The 22826-nt window shown below is 43.9% G+C and overlaps 1 protein-coding gene across 3 annotated transcripts in view; it reads left to right on the plus strand.

Annotated features, from left to right (window-relative positions):
• Positions 1 to 22826, plus strand: part of LOC104413431 (kelch-like protein 13) — a 53846-nt gene that overhangs the window by 18101 nt on the left and 12919 nt on the right. The window contains exons 1-4 of one of the 3 annotated variants that reach the window (XM_010024423.1): positions 6826 to 6905; positions 19882 to 20023; positions 20851 to 20983; positions 21206 to 21402. In XM_010024423.1, the coding sequence (XP_010022725.1) occupies positions 6826 to 6905; positions 19882 to 20023; positions 20851 to 20983; positions 21206 to 21402 (552 nt within the window). Of the gene's footprint in view, positions 1 to 6825; positions 6906 to 7293; positions 7508 to 19881; positions 20024 to 20850; positions 20984 to 21205; positions 21403 to 22826 lie in introns of those variants that run through there. The other 2 variants (XM_010024422.1, XM_010024425.1) reach the window with 2 other exon arrangements.

Raw genomic sequence — 22826 nt, forward strand, 5'->3', positions numbered from 1 at the left:
ACCACCAATAAGCATTTAAATGCTGTTTTCAGCTTAAGATCTGTTTCGTTCTGGCAATCTGGAAACTTGATCTTTGTGCAGTGTTGCCAAGTATTTAATGACAAGTTCAAGTAATGATGTTTTAGATACCATCTCATGGGATGCTTTCCTTCTCAGAGAAGCCTGTCTGTGGGGCAGTCATCTCAGTGATGGTGTAGATCAAAAAGTACTTAAATATACCTTGAAAGTAGGTTTGTTTCCATTTCTAGGGGTACTCATACGAGCCAGTGAATTGGGAATGACTGGGGTGCTGGGGCAGGGCTGCCCTGTGTGGGGTGAGGTGGTGGTGCCCTGTGCCAGACACAGCCGGGGCTGATCATGCATCAAACCCTTGTCTGGTTTGAACAGTTACATGAATTGGTGTAGGACAACCCCCAGACTTGTGCAGCAGTCAGAGAGAGGGGTTTTTGCCTTTCATTGAGCTCCCTCTGGCAGGCAAAGACCCGTATTACAGCTTTGATTTTGAGCCATTTCAGAGGACTTTGCACTGGGACAAGCCGTTATGACCATCGGTGGTGTGTGCCGGGCCTGCTGGGATTCACTAGAGCAGCACAGATAAGTGATGGGACTGGCTTGCAGAGCAGTCCAGCACTATTTGCAGAATCATTAGACCCTTTTAGTTCTTTGCTGCCTTCCCTGGTGGCTGTCCCTGGGCTGAGCCCCTCATCCCACCTCCGTGGGTCCTCCTTTTCTCAGAGCTTTGCCCAGTGTTATTCTTTCCTTGGTTCTGTATTTCCGAAGGATGGTTTTCCAGCGTGCAGTGATGCCTGTGTACAACAGTGTGTACAACACTACAAAGATGTTGAGAACTCCCTCGAGTGTGCAGTAGTGCTGGTAAAAGGGCTCAGAAGTGGGACCTGGCGAAGATGCCACATGCACATTTTTGAAAGCACCAAACTTCAGTTTTCGTTGTGAGTCAGATGTTTGAACCTTTATGAAATAAAGGAAACCTGGAGAGGGGCTTTGGACAAGGGCCTGTAGGGACAGGACAAGGGGAATGGCTTTAAGCTGCCAGAGGGGAGACTGAGATGAGCTCTGAGGCAGAAGCTCTTCCCTGGGAGGGTGCTGAGGCGCTGGCACAGGGTGCCCAGAGAAGCTGTGGCTGCCCCATCCCTGGCAGTGTTCAAGGGCAGGTTGGACACAGGGGCTTGGAGCAACCTGCTCTAGTGGAAGGTGTCCCTGCCCGGGGCAGGGGTTTGGACTGGGTGAGCTTTAAGGTCTCTTCAGCCCAAACCAGGCTGGGTTCTGTGATCAGGAGACTTTATTTGATTTGAATATTTCATAGTTTTAAAAATTCGAATACCATTTGCATTCTTCTCTGGGCCTTTCTCAAACCAGCTTGGGCTTAGATTTTTCTCGCTACATACAATTACTTTATGCAAAGCAGAATGTCCTGACTTGATCTGAATTATCCAGAGAGTTGTCACTAAATAAGGATGTTGTAATTCCAAAGTTGTTCCAGTCTGCTGAGTGACTATCTTAAACCTGTCACTTTAAATCTGCTTTTGGAAATGAATTCATAGCTTGTCTGTTTGCCCACCAAACCAAACTCGAGTGAAAGAAAGAACTGGCAGCTTTCAAAACTTGCCAAGGAAATGTGCAGCTTTCTTGAAATTTCTGTTCTCCTAGATGCTGGAGAAGAAAGCTCTTTGTAATCTCCTCCCTATAATTAATTATTATGCAGGAATTTAGATGTTTGGTGTATTAGAAAGAAAATAGAACTGTATTTCAGAGAAATAGAACTGCTTAATGAAGTGTTATTGTTGTGATCGCTCTTCTGTAACAATGTAAATGTAAGCAAGGTTTGCATTTTGGAAGTCTCATGTATTTATGGTTTAATTTTTAATAACCACTAAGATTGGGCTAGTTCTGTGGCATGAACATGCCCATCCATTGTACGCCTTCCCTGCCCCCCATACAGCTGAATGTTAAAGGCTCTGCCTTCTGGGTCCTTTGTACAACACCACTCAACAGTGGGAATTTACAGAAGGCCTCTTCTTGCTGTAGATGATGACTGGGCTCTGAAGAGGCAGTGTCGAGGCCTGAGGAAGTCCTGCTGTCAAAGCTGCTCCAAGCACTGAGGACTGTAAGGGTGGTTAGAGGCATCTTTTGTCTTACTGGAGCTGCAAACATCTTCAGTGTCTTTGCTGCTGGCCCCCTCCCACGTGGAATAACCTGCGAAAACTGTCATTTTTGGCAGTTTTCACTGTTGGGAATGGAAGAGCATCAAAAGGACAGACATCTGTATTTGATTTTTCTTTCCTTTTGGGCACAGGTAGTTGGAGGTCATGCTTGGACTGTCGATAAATGATGCTTGCGAGGACCAGAGTTGGGGGGTTTGAAATGGATGCAGTGAAGAAGCTAATTTCTCAACACAACTACTTCTCAGGCAGCTGCTGTCTCTTTGGGTTGTTGAACGTACATTGTGGTAGTCCCAATGAGGTGGCTGGGAGAGAAGGGAAAGTGGCTGTATCAGATGCAGAGTAATATATATTTGTCATGTATATATGTAAATTGCGTGTATATAGTGCATCTGTATAACATATGTGCATATATGCACGTGCTGGACAGAAGAACACACACCTATAGAGCGTGCATATGTGTATTTCTGTATAAAACATAATTTTCACTGAAATGATGCATCCTAAAGTGTTACTGCAGCAATTTCTACATTTCTACAGGACAAAGCTGTTGAGTAGGTGGCTGCAAACTGCAGTGCTTCTGCTTAAACATGTGGAACATGCCCCGAGTGCTTCACTTCTCAATATTTAAAGATTTAGGGCTTTTTTTTTCCTCCTGTTTTAGAAATAGCCCTACACATATCACTATAGAGACAAACCTGCACTGCTTCAGCCTCCTGGTAGCAGGAGGGGTAGGCTGCAAACCTTGGTTGTCTTGCTTCTTCATGCTTTGAGGTTTATGGTTATTCCTTGTTCCTCATGCAGTCAGGCCAATTGAAAAGAATTGAATATATTTGATAGTAACTGTTCTTATTCCGTGTCTGAGGCCACGTGTGCTGTCTGCAGTGCAGTTACTTCCAAAAGCTGCTGTAACTGCTCTCTGGTGTCTGAGGGCTTTCCCTCCTGCCCCAGTTATATATTAAAATATATATATATTCATTTGAGACAACACAGCGAATAGTCAAAGTGCAGGTGTAATTCTCAGAGCTGTCTCCAGCTGATTTCATAAATGACTTGTATTTAACTGAAAGCCTGTTTCTTTGTAGGATCGACCTTGGAGGTTTCTAGAAGCTGTGGTTTCAATAAGAGGATTCCCAGGTGCATATTGCCAGGTTTTTCCTGCACTTCAGTATTTGGGGGGTGTTGCTGTGAGGGGACTGCAAACGACTGCACCGGTTTCCTCTGGATCCCTCTTTAGGGAGAGACTCGCTTTCCCTTTGTAGAATTTTGGTATGAAGATTTTCACGATACATGGTCAAAGATACATGGTATTAATGGTATTAATGAACTGACTCTGTCAGCACCAGCTTTTAATTATTCTCTTCTAGTAATTGAAACAGCTGCAGTTCAATGGCTAGAAAAGCCAGAGGTAAAGGCAAGAGAAACATCCATGTGGAGTGGGTAGAGCTGAGGAAGGAAGCTGATCACACTATCACAGTCAGGTTTTTAGGGATCCTGAAGAGAAAGGTTGCACATCCTTATTTGCTTCTCTTCACTGTCTAGACTCGTTCCTTTACAGGGAAAACCTGGTTTTCTGTGTTGATGAGTCTGGCATCTTTTCTTACATGAACAAATGCTTTATCAGTAGGAAATAGTCTAGTGTTAGAAAGCAAAGCATTGGTGACAAATACTTAATGTTCAAGGCCAGGTTGGACACAGGGGCTTGGGGCAACCTGCTCTAGTGGAAGGTGTCCCTGCCCATGGCAGGGGTTGGAGCTGGGTGAGCTTTAAGGTCCCTTCCAACAGAAACCAGTCTGGGATAATACAGTTTAGTCCTTTCTGTTGTCTATATTTCTAGGTGAAACAGGAGATGTAACTCAACCTGTCACTGTAACTTTGAGCGTGTTTCTTCCTGCAAAGCTCAGGGAAGCCTGGGGTTCTGGAAGCACAGGAGACTTTTTGGGTCATGCTAGAAAGCATTTGAAAGACTTGAGAACGTTTCCATATGGCATAACCCTGTTTCCACCTAGTGTTTCGGTTCCTCTGATCCTCTGTAGATGGATAAAAGCAGAGAGGTGAGCAGCTGGGTAGAGCTGAACAGCAAATCTTTTAACCACAGCAGATCACTCACTGGGCAATTACTTTTCAGCTTTGTTTTTTACCAGTGTAAGGACTGAAACCACAAGTTAAACTCAGTTGATCTGGGGATGAGTGGCAAAGGAATGTGATCCGAGAACAGAAATGTCTGTTGGGTGGGTGCAGCGCGCTCGAGGAGATCAGCTCGTTTTTCCCTCTGGTTTAAAATGTGTAATTAAACTGTTATTTTGGAGTCTTAATTAAAATACCAGAATAATACACTGTGATTTTTCTGTTGTTTTAGGAATAGTTAATGGAAAGCGTAGAATACGTTTCAGTAGCATTTTCCCGGGGAATGCACAACCCACTCGTGGCTGTCAGGAAGAAAATGGAATTTGATTTCTTGTTTTCCTCCTTACGTACAAGATAGGTGACTCACTGCTCACATGGTGGTTCTTCTGCAAGTGAAAAGCATTTCTGGAGTACCTGGCATTCTGCTTCCTTCAGTTCTGCATCTTGTACAATGGCTCTTTTATCAAGCAGTGTGTGTGGGACATGAGGAGGAGGTGAAGCTGGGCTGGGCTTGGGATTCATGGATTTCAACTGTTTACTGTTCCTGTGTTTTCTGTGGGGGTTTCAGTTAGGTTGCTTGTGAACTAAATGGAAAAATGAATGGGAACAGTAGCCCCCAGAGGAGAGTAGGTGTTTGAGGACTGATGTTGCCCCGTGGGGTGAATGATCTTGTTGGGGTCAGAAGTGGGAAGTAACTGATTCCTGGGTGTGCGTTGATTGATTTCAATACCAGTCAGTGCTTGGGAATGGCTGTGTGGCTCCAGCTAGTTTTTAGTTTACTGGTCAAGAGCTGCTTTTGGAAAAGTGGCCCATTGGTTGTCCTCAGCCTCATTCTTTTGTATGGGTAATGCTGCTGTTACGAAATGAACTGTGTCATCAGCTCCTTGGGGTCAGCAGAGCAGGAGATGCAGACTGTAAGAGCAGTTCCCATTTGGTTGTGCTGGATGTGAGGAAGGAAATAACAGCGTTTGCTGTTTGGGTTTTAAGACAGTTTTTGTATGATGGCAAATGCAACAGCAAGATTGAATGTATGAATTTAAAACCGTGATGGTTTTCTTTGTGGTTATAGTAGCTGCTGTCTGACATCTCTTTCAGATTTCGTTTTTGGTTAAATCTGTTAAATCCTGCACTTCCTTCAGTGCAGAGAAGGCATGGTCTAACAGTCTGGTGTTTTATATATATGTATGTATGAGACTGTTGCAGGTGATATTTATGAGGGTGTAAAGACAGGCATGGTTGTTGGCATGTGAACGCATCAATTCTTTTACTGAAAGTAAGACTTCTTTAGCCTAAACCCACGTACCTGCTCTCTGTAGGGTGGTGTTTATAGCACATAAACTCTTGTCCTGCACGGCAAAGGTCTGCTCAGCCTTCCTGGAGCAGTTTCTATGGAGTTTGTTGCCTTCATTAATGCTGCTTATGTGTAATTTGGAACTTCAGAGGAGTGGGAGAGTGGTCCTGAGCTGTTTGTCAGAGAGTGCATCTGGGTTTGCATTAGTCCTCAGCTCCCACCACCCTGCGTTACTGCAGCTCCTCGCCTGTGGTTATGGTAACAGCTTCAAATGCCCAAAACTATTTTGGGCAAACGTTTGCAATAATAATGATCAGAAGCAGCAATTATTCCCTGGTGATTTCATCCTCAAAATAAACTGAATAGCGTAGGTTTCACCATTACAAAACCCTATCGGAGTGCTATTAAATGCTATTAAACCTTTCAGTTTAGAGGGATTCTGTGCCTGGTTCTGTTCTTTATTGCGGAGCGGCGTGACAGGGTGTTGGCTTTTCTGTGACAGGATTAAGCTGTCCTGATGAACAGAGGAATCATCGAGCTGTACAGAGACTGTTCTGACATCTCAAGATTAAACATCTTCGTGTTGAGTTGTCTTCTGTGGCAGTACAGTAAAAGTGGTTTGTTTCTTTCTTTCCCCTCTAAGGGAGTCAGCGCAGTTGAAGCTCTGCCGTCTTCTCCCTAAAAACCTGCTCTGCTTATGCACAGTGTTCCCTCCCATGCTCCCCACGGTCACCAGCGCCGGGAGGTCCCCAGGCAGAGCGCGGAGGTGTGGGGTGGTCCCTGCTGGCCACCGGTGTGACCATCTGCTCCATCAGTTCTCCAGGCGATGTCTGAGCTGCTGGGGGGGGTGTTGAGCATGAGGCTGTTGATAGCATCCCTCCAAAGCCTGCGATAACAGCGTGCTCCTCTCTGCTTCTCTGCTGCAGGAGACGGTGGTATTTGTGTTCCCATAGCGTGTTGTAAAATGCATGAGATTTTGCTCATCCTCCTTGGAAGTGAGAATAGGAAAATGAGAGCATCCTGAAGCAGAAGCTGTTAGAAGAGCATGCAGAAACCTGCAGTGATTTGGGCTTTATTTTGTCTTCCTAGCTATGGATTAGAAGGACTGATTTTTGCAATGGGCTTTTTCCATAATGGCATTCTCGTATTATTTGGTCAGAGCTTGCACAGGAGGAAAACAGGCTGCTGAATTTAGTCACTGATCTCTCTTAGCCGTGGCCTAAGGCTATGCTGAGATTTATATCCCATTTGTATTGTTGCAGCTCAAAAGAAGAATGTTCAGAGGATGACAAGTGTATTCTGAGTAGGTATGTTGTTTCATTTTCATATGAAACCCATTTTTTCTTTTCCTGCTTCCATTGGCCAGAAAGGAGGTTAATAGGAAGAGAATAGAGTGCAGTGCTGCAGTGTCCCTGTTCAGGTAGAACAATAGCATCCGACACAGCTCTGTAAAAATTAGCTGCTTTTCAGATCCAAAGCTGCATTGTGCTGGTGTGCACAGTGCAGTCTGTCTGTCTGGGGGGGGTTTTAAGCATCTACTGCAGTCAGCGCTTCCCTGACGAGGTGGCACTATTGTGGAGTTGAAGGATAGAATCATCACATCGCTTTAGGGGACAGCAGGATTTAAAAGGAGATGGCTGGCAGCCTTGCTTTGCAGCTCGGGAGCACCGGTTTAAGGGCATTGGCAGAAGCAGCTCCTTGTTCCTAGCAGCAGGCACTGCTGTGTCAGTGGTGTGTGTGGAATGGAAGTCCTAGTTGGTAGCCTGTTATGGAAACGCTGTTTGCTGTTATTGTAGTACCGTGGTGACAACATGCCATTGAAATGGAAAACGAGCTCTCCTGCTATCTGGAAATTCCCAGTTCCTGTGCTTAAAACATCCAGGTCATCGCCACTTTCTCCAGCATACATGTAAGTGAGAGAAATGAGGATAATAAGGTGGGATTGCTTTTGTGAGACTACCCTGTGGCAAAGTACCCTGTTATGTGTTAAATGACATTGGCACTCAGAATTTTACCTTGTTTTCTGTGTAGACACCCCCCCCCCAGACTTTATCCTGGATGTTTCATGGTGGATGTTGTGTTAAGTCTTTCCCTCTTTGTTGAAACAGAGAGAAATTGTGCAGATTAAGCTATATTCGTAATAATATGATCTATGTTCATTTGAAAAGTTTGTGTTGCTTTTAATCTGTAGATCTTGAATTGACAAGGAAAGCTCTGAGGCAGGCTTTCCTTCTAGTGTATATGCTAACATTTCCTCCTCCTGACTATTGCACTTGGAAACTGAACACGAAATCACCTGCTGTATTGTACTGCACTTCTGTTCCTGTCAGATCTTGTATGGAAGAAATCACCTGCTTTCATCTTCTTTTATTCTGGAAAGTCTTAGCCTTAATACAGATTGAATGGCTTTTGACAAAGTTACAATAAAAGCTTAAACCACAAGTATCAATCATTCAGATCTAAGTACTTCTAGTGATGCGGTTTGTCCGTGTAGAGTAGCTTCATAGAAAAGAGCATTTTAATACACTCAGAAACAATGTGCCTTTGTCTTGCCAAATCTTGTTGGAGCTTTTGTTCACCTTTTGCTGCTGCCAGCTCTGGGTTAGCACATACAGGTGGCTTTTTTCCTTCTGTGCAATCAAACTGAGCATAGGGAGTTGAATTGCTTCTGCCTTTCTCTAAGAAAGCAGCTCTTTCAAAACGAGGAAGAGTTGCTCTAAAATGCTCAAGTAGCTGTGCAGATGATTTCCCAATCTCGAAATGACTATAAAGACTATTACTTTCCAATAGTGTTCCAGCCCAATACCTACAATATTGGTGCTTTTAAGCTTGTATTGTCATCTTGCAGATAGGTTTTTACTTCAGCTCCTGTGAGGACATGGCTGTAAAAAGGGAGTTTAAGGGGTCCTCTGCATGTCGTGATGTTTGGCTGCTGCTCTGCATCACCTGGATAAGCAGCGGGGCCGGAACATCTTGACAGGGCTGCAGGGTCCCTCTGGTCCTCGCTGGGAAAGGCTGGGCTTTAACAGCTAACCTGTTCGAGATGAGTCTTCATTTCAGCCTTTCCACTCACTGGCTGCCTCGTGTGCTTAAGGCTACCAGAAGATGAGCTATTTCCAGTAAATTGCTACTTACTCTGAGTTCTTAAAAAATATTGGCTAAACACAAAGGAAGCGTCGTGATGAGAGTTGTGAGGCTTTTGAACCTCTTTCAGGGAAGCAGTGTCTTCAGTGTTGTACATTATGCTTTTGGCTTTTAGACTATAGTACTTATTAAATGCAAGAAAGGTCAGAAGGAGCCTGGTCTGCTCTGTCTGCTGCTGACACTGAGCGTTGCTTTTGTGTTGCTTTAAATTGCTCATCCAGCACCGTGTGTGCTCCGGCTTTCCTGGTTGGGATCATGCAGCCGATTATCTCAGTGTGTTCAAAGTGTGGGGACAGGTTTAGTGATCATGCTGAACTATATGATGCTGAGCTTATCCGGAGCATCAGAAATATGTGATAAGCAGCCCTAAGAACCTTTTTATAATGAGTCCCTGTATCCTAGCGTTTATGGAGACGTTTCTTCCCTGGCACACAACCCTGACATTAGCAGGACTCTAAAACTTAACATGAAAATCGTTCATATACTTTATTATAAAGATTGAGAAACATTACAAAATGGCACCTATTTGGTTAGGCAGTATATATATATCAACTAATAACCCCCTATCTAATTTAGGTTGACCAGTAAAGCAGGTGATGGAATTAATTATCTTCATTGCAGAGATCACAGTAAATTTGCGACTGTTTTACGTGATATGATGTTTTCCACATTCATATTCATAACTTTTCCTTCCTAAATAGTACTCTGCACACTGGCAAGAGGCTTATGTTTTAGGTGAAAAATTCAGGAATAAGTGGCATGTGAAACAGGATGTGTATGGATGTAAAATAAATGACCCTAAAACTCCTGAATTCACAGGTAAACACCCCTATACTTGGTATGTTGGATGTAGGGTGTAGAAAGGTAGAATTGAGTTTTCGATCCCTTTAATAACTGACATCTTAAGCTTGTAAAATAGGTTTGTGGTATAATTTGAAATGTGAAGTAGGGAGGTCTTAAAGGGTTGGGGGTTTTTGGGAGGTACGTAAAATGAAATTCCAATTTTTCAGGTTTTTCTAGCAAAGTTCCCTTAACTTTACAAGCTTCATCCTGCTTATGATTTACAAGTATCTTACTTGGAGGTTAAACTGGTTGTCAGGACACACGGGTTTTATTAGTGTTTGATTTGGTGTGTGTAGCCAATGCCTGAGCTCTGCCTTAGTTTCCCCGTATGGAAAGGCTGAGACTGGTGGTTCCAGGCACGTTTGGCTGCTGGGATGAAGCAGGTACAAAGTTCCATTGGAAAGCAGGTGACTGTCCTCAGGCTGTGCAGCTGGGAGGGGGTTTGTGGTAGTTCCTGGGGTGGGGAGGGAATTCAAAAGGCTGGTCCCAGAGAGTTCTCTGCTGCAGTAAACTTGTGGCTGGGTGGGATGTGAAAGGAAGGACCTGCTGCAGCTGAGCCCATGACTTTGCAGCGAGGACATGGTTCTGTTAGTGCTGGTGTTGCTGGGTCTGGTTTTGCTTTCCTGGCAGCAGAAAGGAGCAGCAGTGAATCGCTGCCTCTTGGCTGGTGGCTTTGTTCACCTCAAGTTATTTGTTTGGGATAACTTTGGGATATCCTGACTGCAGGAGGTAACTCTTCACATTATATGGAGGGCAGAGGGTTCCCCTGATGGAACAGATGTGCCCTGGCTTCTGGGAGAACTGATCCAGAGCAGCTTGAGCTTTCCCTCAAGTTGATGGGAGATTGTGACATTGCATAAAGAAAATGAGATCATGTTAGGACTGAAGCACTGGCGTGTGACCAGCATGTGTAGGTGTAATGCAGCCTGGCTCAGCGCACAAGTTAGGAATGTGCTGTACGTGCCTCTGTCAAGCTGCTTTCCAGTTCCTTTCGTGACACTTGCAGTGTTGGGGTTTAGAATTTATATTCCTGTTGTCAGAATGAGTGTGAAAGCTGTTACAGCAAGTTTATGCTCTGCTAGTGAAATCGTATTTGTGGCTGTGTCGGCTATGTGGGGACAGACCTAGGTGGCAAAATCATAGGATCACAGAGTGGTTTGGTTTGGAAGGGACCTTAAAGCTCACCCAGTTCTGACCCCCTGCCACAGGCAGGGACACCTTCCACTAGAGCAGGTTGTTCAAAGCCAGGACTGTGATAATATATAATAAAGCTGGGGCTATAATAACATATTGTATGAGCTGGTGAGCAGTTCCAGCAAGTGAATCGGAAGAAAGGACAAAGGGAATAATACCGAGCTGCAGAAGTACTATTCCTTGACATCATAGCCATGTACTGAGAGCCACATGTTTGAAACGAAAAACTCTGGTGCCTGACATGAGCAGAGGCTGAGAACAGACACCCTGCTTGAGAGAGAGTGAGGAACAGGTCAGCAATTGGCTGTAGAACACAGCTTGGAGGTGTGAAGGAACATGTCCTTCTCCATTACTGCCTATAGGTCCCAGTTATTGTTTAGGCAGCTCAATTACTGTTCATGGGTCACATCATCTCATACTCTCAAGACCAAAGAGAATTCCTTGTTATTCACAGCAGCAGTGTCTGCTCTATGGTTTTCCGAAGTTGTACACAGCTTCCATTGACAAGGATGGCAGTAATGTCTGTGGAAACTGGAGATTAAAGTGCAGTGATGGACGTCTGCAAAGAATTCAATAGTGCAGAAACAGTTTGCAAAAATACTATTTTCAAGCATCCTCTGACATAGGCTTGTTCTAGAACGTCAAGTGGCTTCAGCCTCCAACATGCCATAGTTAAAAAGAAGCAAAATTCTTAATGCAGAGTAATCTGTCTGTAAAGTCAGTGCCTTCTCTCCTTTAACATGGAATAGTGTGTCCATATTGCCGGTGGAAACTATCCTTTGCGTGTGTTTTCATAAGTAACTGACTGACATTAGGAGACAAATGCAATATTCCAAATCCTGCTATCAAAGGGTTTGTAACACTGTCTGTTCTGAGCTGTGTTTGTGAAATCTATCTAATGGGAAATGCTTGGCAGTAATGGAAATCAGTTGCAGAAATTGTTAATACTCTGGTGTAATCAGTGTTAGCATTAGCTGCTTAGAAGGTTATATAGGTTAATGCTTTTGTGTCTTCTTTCAAATCTCTGATTTGCTCTACAACGAGCTCTTTGAATTTATGGTGTACAATGATGTGTACTTAAATGGGAGGAGGTGCGTATGCAGAATTCACCAGACCAGCCCTATTAGTGCTTTTCTGTGAGACCACCCTCTGTGTTTCTACTGTCTTCACTGGTCATTTTTAGTAAATCACCCCTGTTGCTTGGCTCTCAAGCATTTGACCCCAGCTCAGACTCTTCTGTCTTCAGCAACGTTTTCATTTTAAGCAGGTATTTCCTACATATTTCAGATTTCAACATCAATGTGCAGGTCATCCCTGCCATTCTGTCATCTCATCTGACAATGCACAAAACCAGATCAACGAATAGAAGGGAAATAGAAGGGGCTTATATCTTATAAATAGACGACTGCTTTAAATGCCAGTAATTTTGTATACATAATTCTCATTTGTGCCTGCTGATCTGACTTTTGCTTTTTAAATTATAGGTATTTCAGTAGTTTATTCAAAATGAAAATCCACTGCAGTAATAAACTGTCAAACCCAGGGAAAACCCAAACCCATTATCGTGAAGCTTCCCAGTGCTGGTGGTTTCTCTGGGCAGCCGTTCAGAGGGGATGCTCACAATTACCTTCTCTTACATAGCACAATGTTGTGATATTGACTTTATGTCATGATATGCTAAAGCAACTTCATTGAGCTGTCTTGAGTAAGTTCCTCAGCCTGTTCTGTCAGTGTCAGCTTTGCCAGTTTGTCATTTTTGCCATTATTTCCTTGTTTCCTTGTGGGAAACTCACTTGGTCACCTCCTGCTCACTGGCATTTCTAGTGTCACACGACATTTTCTGTAGAAGTTTAGATGTGGATACCTATGGATTTTCATAAGAGACTTGGCGAATATTGGGCTATTCAAAACAATAGTCACTTGCTTAAATGGTAATGGTGGGAATTGTGGTGTGATAATGTGCAGCCCTAACACTGAAGTGTTATACACAGCTATATTGGTGCCGTAGTATGTTGTCTAGCAGTGACTTGCAATATCTAAGTTTCAAAAAAGTGATTGTTCTTCCATGGGATGGACAAGTCACACACAACTCTTATCTGGCAACACCTGGATTTCATGGAGGGGAAACTATTTAAAGTAATTAATGCACACACACACACCCCCACCCCATGTTTAGGGATGCTAAAACACTGCTGAAAGAAGATGAAGCAGGAGGGATGCAGGAGCAGCCCCAGGCAGCAGACGAGCAGGGCAGGGTTTAATGGCCAAACTGTAATCTCAGAACCTTGTTCACTTTTTTGTTGGCCTTTAAGTTGTCAAAATTATTGTGTACAATATATAGGAGAGAAAACCAACAAACCCAAACCCCAACACTCTGGGAAGGAGTTCACAAGTCTGTTGGAAGAATACAGGCTGTATATTCTGTACCCAAATCCTGAATGCAGATGCCATTATAGACACATACAGGGTTTGGTCTCTGAGGAACCTTTCTGCAAACGTAACAATTTGTGTGTACAGAAACTAACTGTAAAGATCCATCAGGTAGAATGTGATCCAGTGGTGCATCCAGAGTGTTCTGAACTGCTCTGTAAGGCATGGGCAGTATTAAGCTAAAACGATGACTTGCCTTTTGAAACGCCAGAGACTGACTATAAAGGGCAGCGAGTGGGATGTGCAGTGTCAGTCCAGCCTGACCTGAGGAACCCCTGAGTGACTGTTGGGTTTTGCCTTTTTGAATGCCAAGGAAATGAAGTAGCTCAATGAAGTAGCTTCTTTTGTAGAACAGCTACAAAGCGTGTGGCTTGGCTTTGCTTTTCCTGGTTTGGATCATAGGAATCAATAGACTAACACCAACTTTGGCAACAAGTCGTTAGAGAACTGTTTCTAATTTAGCATTATTAAACAATCTGAGTCTGCAAATTCAAGCTACAAATGGCTCAATGAATGTAAACCCTTTGTCAACCAGATAAATGTGGATGTGAGAGTAAGGCTCCCAGAGAGACCAAATACTGTTAGGAACAAAAGCTTTATAGCAATGACTGAGCCAAATATTGCTTTGTTTCTGTGGAAAACAAATTTGAATTAACCAGCAGGCTGTAATTATGCTGCAAACAGCTTGAGACCTCTGATAGTTTAGTTGTTTAAGGAATTTTGAGGAGAGTGTTTTCTGTGTGCTCACCCTTGGGAAATCCTACCGAAACGGTCGGTGATGTTGCTCAGTCTCTTCTGCTGGCTTTGTGGGACTTGGGTTTTGTGCTGATTTTGGTCACAGGGTGGCCTTGTTAGGGCGTGATACAAAAAGGTTCAAGTGATGCTAGGAATAGGCTCATTTCTGTGTTGTTCTCCTTTCCACCCAGCTCTGTTGGTGCCTGGAACAGCAATTGTACCTTCAATCATCTGGGTGTTTCTAGTTGCCTTCATGATTTCTGTTGGCATCGTGGGCTTGCATGTTTGGGCAGAGACGTTTTGTCAAGGTGGTTGTGGCTGAAGTGCAAAGAGACTTGATTGCACTAAAAAAAAGAGTAAAAAGAAAGGTTAAAAGCTGGACAGTTCTGCACTAGTCTTGAGAACTTTGCTTCTAGAATACCTTAAGTAGGTTACCTTGAGCCTGACTCTGGTTGAACAAGGTTCCGTGTCACAGAAGTCTAGCCTGGTTCGTGTTGGAAGGGACCTTAAAGCTCCTCCAGCTCTAACGCCCTGCCACGGGCAGGGACACCTTCCACTAGAGCAGGTTGCTCCAAGCCCCTGTGTCCAACCTGGCCTTGAACACTGCCAGGGATGGGGCAGCCACAGCTTCTCTGGGCACCCTGTGCCAGCGCCTCAGCACCCTCACAGGGAAGAGCTTCTGCCCCAGAGCTCATCTCAGTCTCTTCTCTGGCATGTTAAAGCCATTGCCCTTGTCCTGTCACTATCTGCCCTTGTAAAAAGTGTTTCTAGTTACGTTCTCAGCCTTTAGTTATCTATAAAAAACCAGCCTTTCAGCTCTTCAGTAAAATGAGCGACACCTGAAGCTACTCGCATGACACTAGTGGTCATAATAAGAAAGAAAGGCATGATTCCTCCTCCTGATGCTTTGTATGTCCCACAGTGATTCAGCTCCTGCCTTCTAGTGATGCTCTTGCCTTCATCCTACTTTGAGGTCTCCAGCAGCAGCTTGTGCCAGAACCTGGATGTCTCCAGAGCAAGGACTTAAGTTTGCCGAACGTGTTGCTTGGTCTGTTCAGGGAGGAGTTGGCTTGATCAGAATGAAGATGATCTTTTGTCTTTTTATTCCCTTTTAGCTGGAGTCATGCATCTATTTTAAAATGTGAACTTGCATTCCATTTAGAAACTTTTCCTGTAATTTTGTTATAAGGAGCCATTAACAAATTACAGATCTGGCTAGTTTTCCTGGTTACTGTTATCAGAAGGGAATTAAGTTACAAACTGCTGTTAAACAAACTAACTTCTTTGTCAGAGGGTGCTGAGGCGCTGGCACAGGGTGCCCAGAGAAGCTGTGGCTGCCCCATCCCTGGCAGTGCTCAAGGCCAGGCTGGACACAGGGGCTTGGGACAACCTGCTCTAGTGGAAGGTGTCCCTGCCCATGGCAGGGGTTGGAGCTGGAGGAGCTTTAATGTTCCTTCCAACCCAAACCAGGCTGGGGTTCTGTGACTCTGGCACAGAATAATAAAGGATTTCCTGCAGTTGTATGGGTAGAAACTTTGGAATGGAAGCAGTGTAAAATACAATGATTGTGTAATTTGTTCATCTACATTATATTAACATCCAAATTTCTTAATATAAGCCTCATGAGATTTTCTTCTATACAATGCTGCTACATCAGCTACGCTTATTGAATTCCTGGGTAGCCATGTAATTTGTTGGGGAATTCCTAAATTCATTACTCACCAAGCTTAACATCTGTTCATAAAGGGAAGACAGTAAAGTAATCAATACTTTCATTAGTTTTTGGCAGGCTAAGCATACTACAGTACTTTTTTGCAGATTATGCATACAAAGTAAGGAATTACTCTATATCTAATAGTAAATGAAAGTTTCATTGTATTTCACTGGCCTTTTCATTAGTAGGTTCATTAGCAAGATTCATGCATAGCTGCGTGTATAGGAAAGCCCTCTAATACACCAGCTTTTTTGATAGATCCTAAAATAGGAAAGATTTGTCTTGTGATAAGAGTATCTTAATATGAACTTGAAATGTGGTTCTTTGTTTGCTGATAAATTCCAGAGTAGTGGCACATGCCAGGAGTGATTGCTGAAGATGCTGTTTACCAGTGACCAGAACACTTGCAGTCATGGTTCATTGAGCAATAATTTGACAGAGAAAATAAGGTTATAATCCTTTCAGAAACAAGCTATTGAGCCTCACCAAATGAAGAATTCACTGTGTAGCCAATATGGCTTTGGCAAGCTTTTACTGAGTTATGTAAAGTCTGTGGGTTTTAAATAAATGGGAGAACATTCACTCTGAAATAGCCCTAGCTGTAGGCTGATCTCCTTCCTTTGCTTTCAAAGACTGCATTATGCTCTGACAAACAGATCAATGCTTTCCCCATGTAAATGAACCAGCTCCTAATAACATTCAGTCACCTTGTTTCTGTTGCATCAGAATGATTTCAGCTACTTCTGAAGAAAACATTGTCACTGAACATAGTTTTATTCCATTCATCCACTGAACTCCATCTAAAATGGCAGCAACATAATTTGAATCTTCTAGTTGAGAGGAAAACTCGCCTTGGTTTCCAGAGACCTCTGCTCCCCAGGGGTCACCTGGGTGCCTATGGACTGTTTTAACAGGTTAGTATTTGCTTAGTGCCTTAGCAAGCAGTTTGCCTCCGATTCACGTTGTAACTCCAGCCACTTAACAAACATTTGTCAGGATTTGCTGGAAGGTTCCAGTACTTACAACAGCTTTTGCAGGAAGGTACAAATAGCAGTTCCACAGAGATGTTGGAAGCCAGCAGTGAAGGGTCAAGGGAGGAAGATTCACATTGTAGGCCTGGCCGTGGGGTCTCATGTCCCATCCCAGTCACTGCGTTAGTGACTCTTCTGCTGGGTACATGTTGCAGTTTCTCCTCTAAAGTCAGTTCACAGCTTCCATACTTCACTGCAGGCAATCTGTAGAGGTTGTTGCAGAACTGGGAGCAGTGGTGGACACAAGTCCTGTAAATGCTTGGGTCAGTCTGTGTGTTTTCAAGTTGCTCCCTGGCATTCTCCTGGAATACCGAGCTCTGGGTTACTCTTGCGTGTGATGCAGTGCTCAGGTGCTACCTTTACTTTGTGTGTGGTATCAACACGGGGTGGAGGAGCTGCCGTGTTTTCACTGTGTCTCACAAAGATGGGTTCTCAGCTTGTGTGAAGATAAATGCTGAAAGAGGTGCAAAGCCAGTGACAAACTGGTCTTTGCTGGTCGCTCCTGATGAGTGTCCCAAGGCTGGATCCCAGGATCAGTACGTTCTCACCAGCTCTTGGTGTGAATTCTGCCCCTGATGGAAGAGGGTGCTCAGCCTTCCCAACTGGGGAAGCTGTAAGGCTCTGCTCAGCCTGCTCTAGTGGAAGGTGTCCTGCCTGTGGCAGAGGATTGGAATTGGATGAGCTTTAAGGTCTCTTCCAACCCAGTCCGGTCTGGGATTCTATGGCAATCTCTTCTGCAGAAGAGCATCAATTTGGGAGCTACGGAGCTCATGTGTGTGCTGTGGGCATTAGACAACTGCTTGGGATGGACTGAAAATCAGGCAGGGAAGTACCAGGTTGTAGCCACACGTAGCATGTGGAGGATGTACTTACAAGTATTGTGACTGCTTTGAGATCTGTGGTCCCCTCTCTGTTGTCTTGTGCTGTAGGAGACCTCTGAGGACAAAGCTTCGCAGGTTTTGTGCAGTGTGGCCTGTTACAGTACAACACTTCCTTTCTTGCTGCTGTTCTTGGAACAGGTGAATCCTGGTGAGGGGCTTTGCCTTCCTTTGTACAAGTTAGGAGGTCTGCTGGCTGTCAGGAGGTGAAGGAGCATGGGGCATGGGCAAGCATGATGAAAGCCCCACTCCAAGCAGCGAGGGAGTTGGTTTACTTGTATAATTCTTTTCCTAATGATTTTAACCTATGTGTACAGCTTCTATTTCCTTCTGAGCTCAGAAATAGTGTTTGAAAAGCCCCTTGGTGTAATGGTGATCTGACCTGACGTTTCAGGAGCACACAGTCAGGTCCAGGTTAGTTGGAGCTGCGGTTCCTTCCACCCACACTCACAAGTCTCCCCATGTTATCTTATATTTCTTCTCAGAAAGACATGTACAAATTCAGAGCCTTGGTGTCCTTTGAAGTTATATCAGGCTCATTTCTTGATGTGATTGGATTAAAACTGAAACAAATAAACAACAAAAATCCCCAAACCACCCTAGAACAAAGTGAACAGAAATACTCTGCATCACGAGCCAGCAACCGCTTTGCTGCGGGGCTCCATCCTTGTCTGCATTCGCTGGATGCCAAAGGTAGTTTGCAGAGCTAAGGTGCAGCCTTTAAAACCATATTTCAATTACACTATGGATTTGCTTTCTAAAATAGATAATTCTGTTTCCAAAAGGACACGGTTCTTGCATGCTGCAGTACACCCACATTTATGAATTCCTTTCAGATGTCTGAGCACGGGGTTGCTATGTTCAAAGTCAAAGCTCTTTGGATGGTCCCTCGTTCCTGCAGTCTGTCGTTATGTCTGTGTGCATAAAATCTCCCCGCTTCAAACCCGTGTGCGCTGCTGGATGGTGAATTTGTTCTGAACACGTTTCGTAGCTGACCTTATGTCCTTGTGGGTTTGAGCAAGGCACGTCAGTGCTGTCAGGGGGAATGTGGGTTTCAGAAGCTGCTCTAGTCCGTGTGCCCAAAGAAGGGGGGGCACATGTTTTCTGTAGAAACAGAACTTATTTGGGGCTTGGAAATATGAAATTTACTTTTCATCCTCAGATTTCCAATTTCTCCTTAAATAAATTGGGCTTGGGGGGAGTTTTAGCACATTCTTGCCACTTATTAAAGTAATCTCTGAAACTGGCTTGGAGGCCAATGTCTGAACCTGCACATTTAAATAGTGGCAAACTTGACAATCTGAGATTTGGAGCAATTACATCAAAGCCCTGTGAATCGTTAGTGAAATGTGGAGTCTCCCTGAATAATGAAGCTGCCCTCATCTGTGGATGAACAGCTTCTGGTTGCTAATGTTTGTGTATATGTGCATTATACCACGATGCAGTGCTAACAGGTAGTGCATTAGATCACAGCAATGACAGGAAGTGGTTATTGTTAATATTTCTGGAGATTATCTCTATTTACATTTTGTAATAATGACAGCTTAGGGAAGTTACTCTCATATGCAGAGCTCTTTATACAAACCTCATTTCCATCTCAAGATTAGAATGGAAGGCTAATAATAGTGCAGCAATTCCAGAACAGTTCTACCTAAAATTAGCCCTTCCCATCTAGACTGGGACAGGAATTGCTTGGCATGAAAACCAGAAGTGTTGACTTCACACTAACACATTTTAACTTAAAAATGCTGGAGTGGTTGCCTGCAGTACCAGAATACTGGATGTCCTAAGGAAGGAGTTGGAGTTGTGGGTTAGCCGAAAGTTACAGCTTGAAACTCCACTATGTATATTATGTTCATACTTGAGCAAGATAACACAAGCCACTGTAAGTGAAACTTCTGAACTTTAATACTGCACTGAGAGTTTCGATCTTTTAGCTTTCCTTGGCAATCTGGGATTTTTCTGGATGAAATCCCTGCAAGCATCCTCCAGTAGTGGAAGCACACATAGAAATGAAATGATGTGCATGGGGTGGAGGGAAGAAATACTGGCTGAAAATTAAGGTTTTGAAGATCAGATGCTGTTAATGCTTCACTTCCCTAGAGCAGCTGAAGGGGGGACCACTATGGACTGATTCTGTCATCTGCTGATGTTTGACCTATTGCCCCTATGCTGTTATGCTTCGGAGAATCAGCTAGGTTGGAACAAACCTTTAAGATCATCAAGTCCAGTCCCAGAAGACTGTGGGTTTAGTACACGAGCACTGAATGAAAATGAATTTGAGCTTAAGGTTTCTTTGTTCTGATTTCCTTAGATCTCTGGTGGAAGAGGAGGATCCTCATATGAAAGTGTCTCTTGGCAGCAGCGATATGGGCGTCTCTGCCCATCTGCAGTCTTCAAAGACAGGGACCACGCGGTTTTTCACCAGCAACACTCACAGTTCTGTGGTATTACAGGTATGTAAATATTCTTGTGTCATTGTGGATCTGCAGCAGAATTTGGGCTGCTCTAAACAAAGCCTCCACTCATTAGACCTAAATAGCCTCACAGAAACTGCTTGTTAGGCTGTGCCGGAAATACCCACAAGCAGGCATGGCTTGGAACTTCTCCTCCTGGAGTTAAAGGTTTGACTTTTATCATAGCTTGGAGAATGAAGCTACTTCCCAAGGCCCAGTGTGCTCTGCATTCCCCAGCTATTTCTGGAAAGTAACAATTACTCTGCTTTAGAACTGTAACATGGGAAGTTCAGGTTAGATACAGAAGAAGCTCTTCCCTGTGAGGGTGCTGAGGAGCTGGCACAGGGTGCCCAGAGAAGCTGTGGCTGCCCCATCCCTGGCAGTGTTCAAGGCCAGGTTGGACGTCACATCTGCTCCGTGGCCGCAGGCAGGAGCACCCGTTCCACGCGGAGATGCACAGCTCTTCACACAAGACTCAACTGGAAGTCGACTTCAAGGCCAGGCTGGACACAGGGCCTTGGAGCAACCTGCTCTAGTGGAAGGTGGCCCTGGCCATGGCAGGGGGTTGGAGCTGGATGAGCCTTAAGCTCCCTTCCAGCACAAACCCATCTCTAATTGTCTGATTCTGTGCTTGTTTGCCAATGAATAATTAATTATTGAATACATTAGAGATTATGGTTGTAAGGTGAGAGTATTTCCTAAGTCACTGTTTGGAAATACAGTACATCTGTACATAAAAGTAAATAAGTATTTCCATAAAGGAGACAAAGGAGATTCCTACTCTCCTCCCAGATCGAATGGATCTTTGCATTGTGCTCTTCCTGCAGGGTTTTGACCAGCTGCGGGTGGAAGGTTTGCTTTGTGATGTGACGCTTGTCCCAGGGGATGGTGATGAAGTGTTCCCTGTCCACAGAGCAATGATGGCTTCTGCCAGTGACTACTTCAAGGCCATGTTCACAGGTGGGGTTTTTGTTGAAGTACCACATGCTGCTATCCCCAAATTGTCCAGGCAATGGCACTGAGACATGTTTAGGGTTGTGTGGATCAGCCCAGGACTGCAGGCAGCTCTGTGGGTTGGGTGGCAGATGGGCTTCTAAACAGAAGTTTAAAGTTCTATTTTAATTTTATCTAAGTTGATACACTCAATCAAAATGATCACATCAACCTCCATGTCTTTTTCAGGAGGAATGAAGGAACAGGATTTAATGTGCATTAAGCTTCATGGTGTGAACAAAATAGGCCTAAAGAAGATCATTGATTTCATTTATACTGCAAAACTTTCCCTTAACATGGACAACCTTCAGGACACTCTGGAAGCTGCCAGTTTTTTGCAGATTTTACCTGTTTTGGACTTCTGTAAAGTGTTTCTTATCTCTGGGGTAAGACTAGTTTCACATTTACAATGATTAAAGTCTCAGTATGGTTTTTACAGTTCAAGTTAAATCTAAAACTTGCAGCAATTCACCATTTGGATTCACAGAGAACAAGGTTGCTTTGTAGTTTTCTTGAAAATAGCTGTTCTTCTGAGTCTCATGTACAGTTTGAGTTTGATATAAATTATATCACATTAAAATTCTTTTAATTCCTAAGTGTGATTGCAGTGGTGATAGCAGTGACGATCCTTGTAGTTCCCAGATTCATTACTAGATGCCCTCACGCTTCATGTCCTTCCATAAGAAAGCTACTCAGTGAGTTAAACTAAACAACAATAAAAATAATAGGAGAGTAAGGTGCTGTTGCTCTCTGTTAATGCAATTCTTGAAACCTTTTTGCTTTGAGGAATGAAGCCCTCAATTGTAATGGTCTCTGTGATGATCTTTACGTCTTCTTTGTAAACCAGTGAATTTGCTCACAGTCCTTTAGAATGATGTATCCTCTACAGGGATGTTACAGAAACGTTGGTTATATGAGGGAAGGATCTGCAAGGATTTTATGTTGATTGCCATATTTTGCTATAACTTAAAATGCCTTTGAATGCCTACTGGGAAATACTGTTTCACGATCGCCAAAATAAGTGCTTTTGTAAGCAGGGGATAGCCCCAAAGTGGCAATCCTCTCCTCTTTCCTCTACCAATAATGGGTAGTTAAAGGAATAATACTTACATAGCATGGTTGCTTTCATGCAATAGCAGCAAATAAAAAGCTTGCCCTGCAAAGCTGATTCCTGTCGTTCCAGTATAGTACATTCTGTGGTTTAGAGTTGCCCTGTTCATTTTTATTTATTATAGGGATTAAAATCTTAGGTCCTGACCCTGCTCTTGTGGGATGGGAAGTCACCATCCCAGGAGTGTTCACACACCATGTAGACAAGGCCCTCAGTGCCATGGGTTAGTGGTTGGACTGGATGAGCTTAGAGGTCTTTTCCAATCCAAGTGGTTGTATGACTCTATATATAAGAGCTGTGCTGTCAAAGCAGTTCTGCTTAGAGAAACACTTTGACATTATTGCTGATGCTTCCCAGAGGTTTTCAGATGTTAATTGCTTATACACCTCGCTAGGAATCTTACCTTCCCTGGAACAGGGAAACTGATGTGTTCTACGTGAATTAGAATATTACTTGGAATTCAGCTTTCTGCTAGTCTGTAATGAGAAATAAAGCAGCAGGTATTCCCATTGCTCCTTCTGTGTTGGTGGGGTGCTGTTGCCATAAATGCCAACTTGGAATAAGGTCTCAGCGGTGTTTTGAACCAGGGGTTTGGAGCAGCCTCCTCCTGGGGGGAGTGAGCCCCAGGGACACTACATTGCCCCTTTCCCTCTCTGGGTAGGGCAGCTTGTTCTTGATTTTGTTTTCTTAGGGCAAGAG

This window comes from Nestor notabilis, unplaced genomic scaffold (assembly GCF_000696875.1).
Source record: "Nestor notabilis isolate BGI_N333 unplaced genomic scaffold, ASM69687v1 scaffold6431, whole genome shotgun sequence".
Classification (NCBI taxonomy): Eukaryota; Metazoa; Chordata; class Aves; order Psittaciformes; family Psittacidae; genus Nestor; species Nestor notabilis.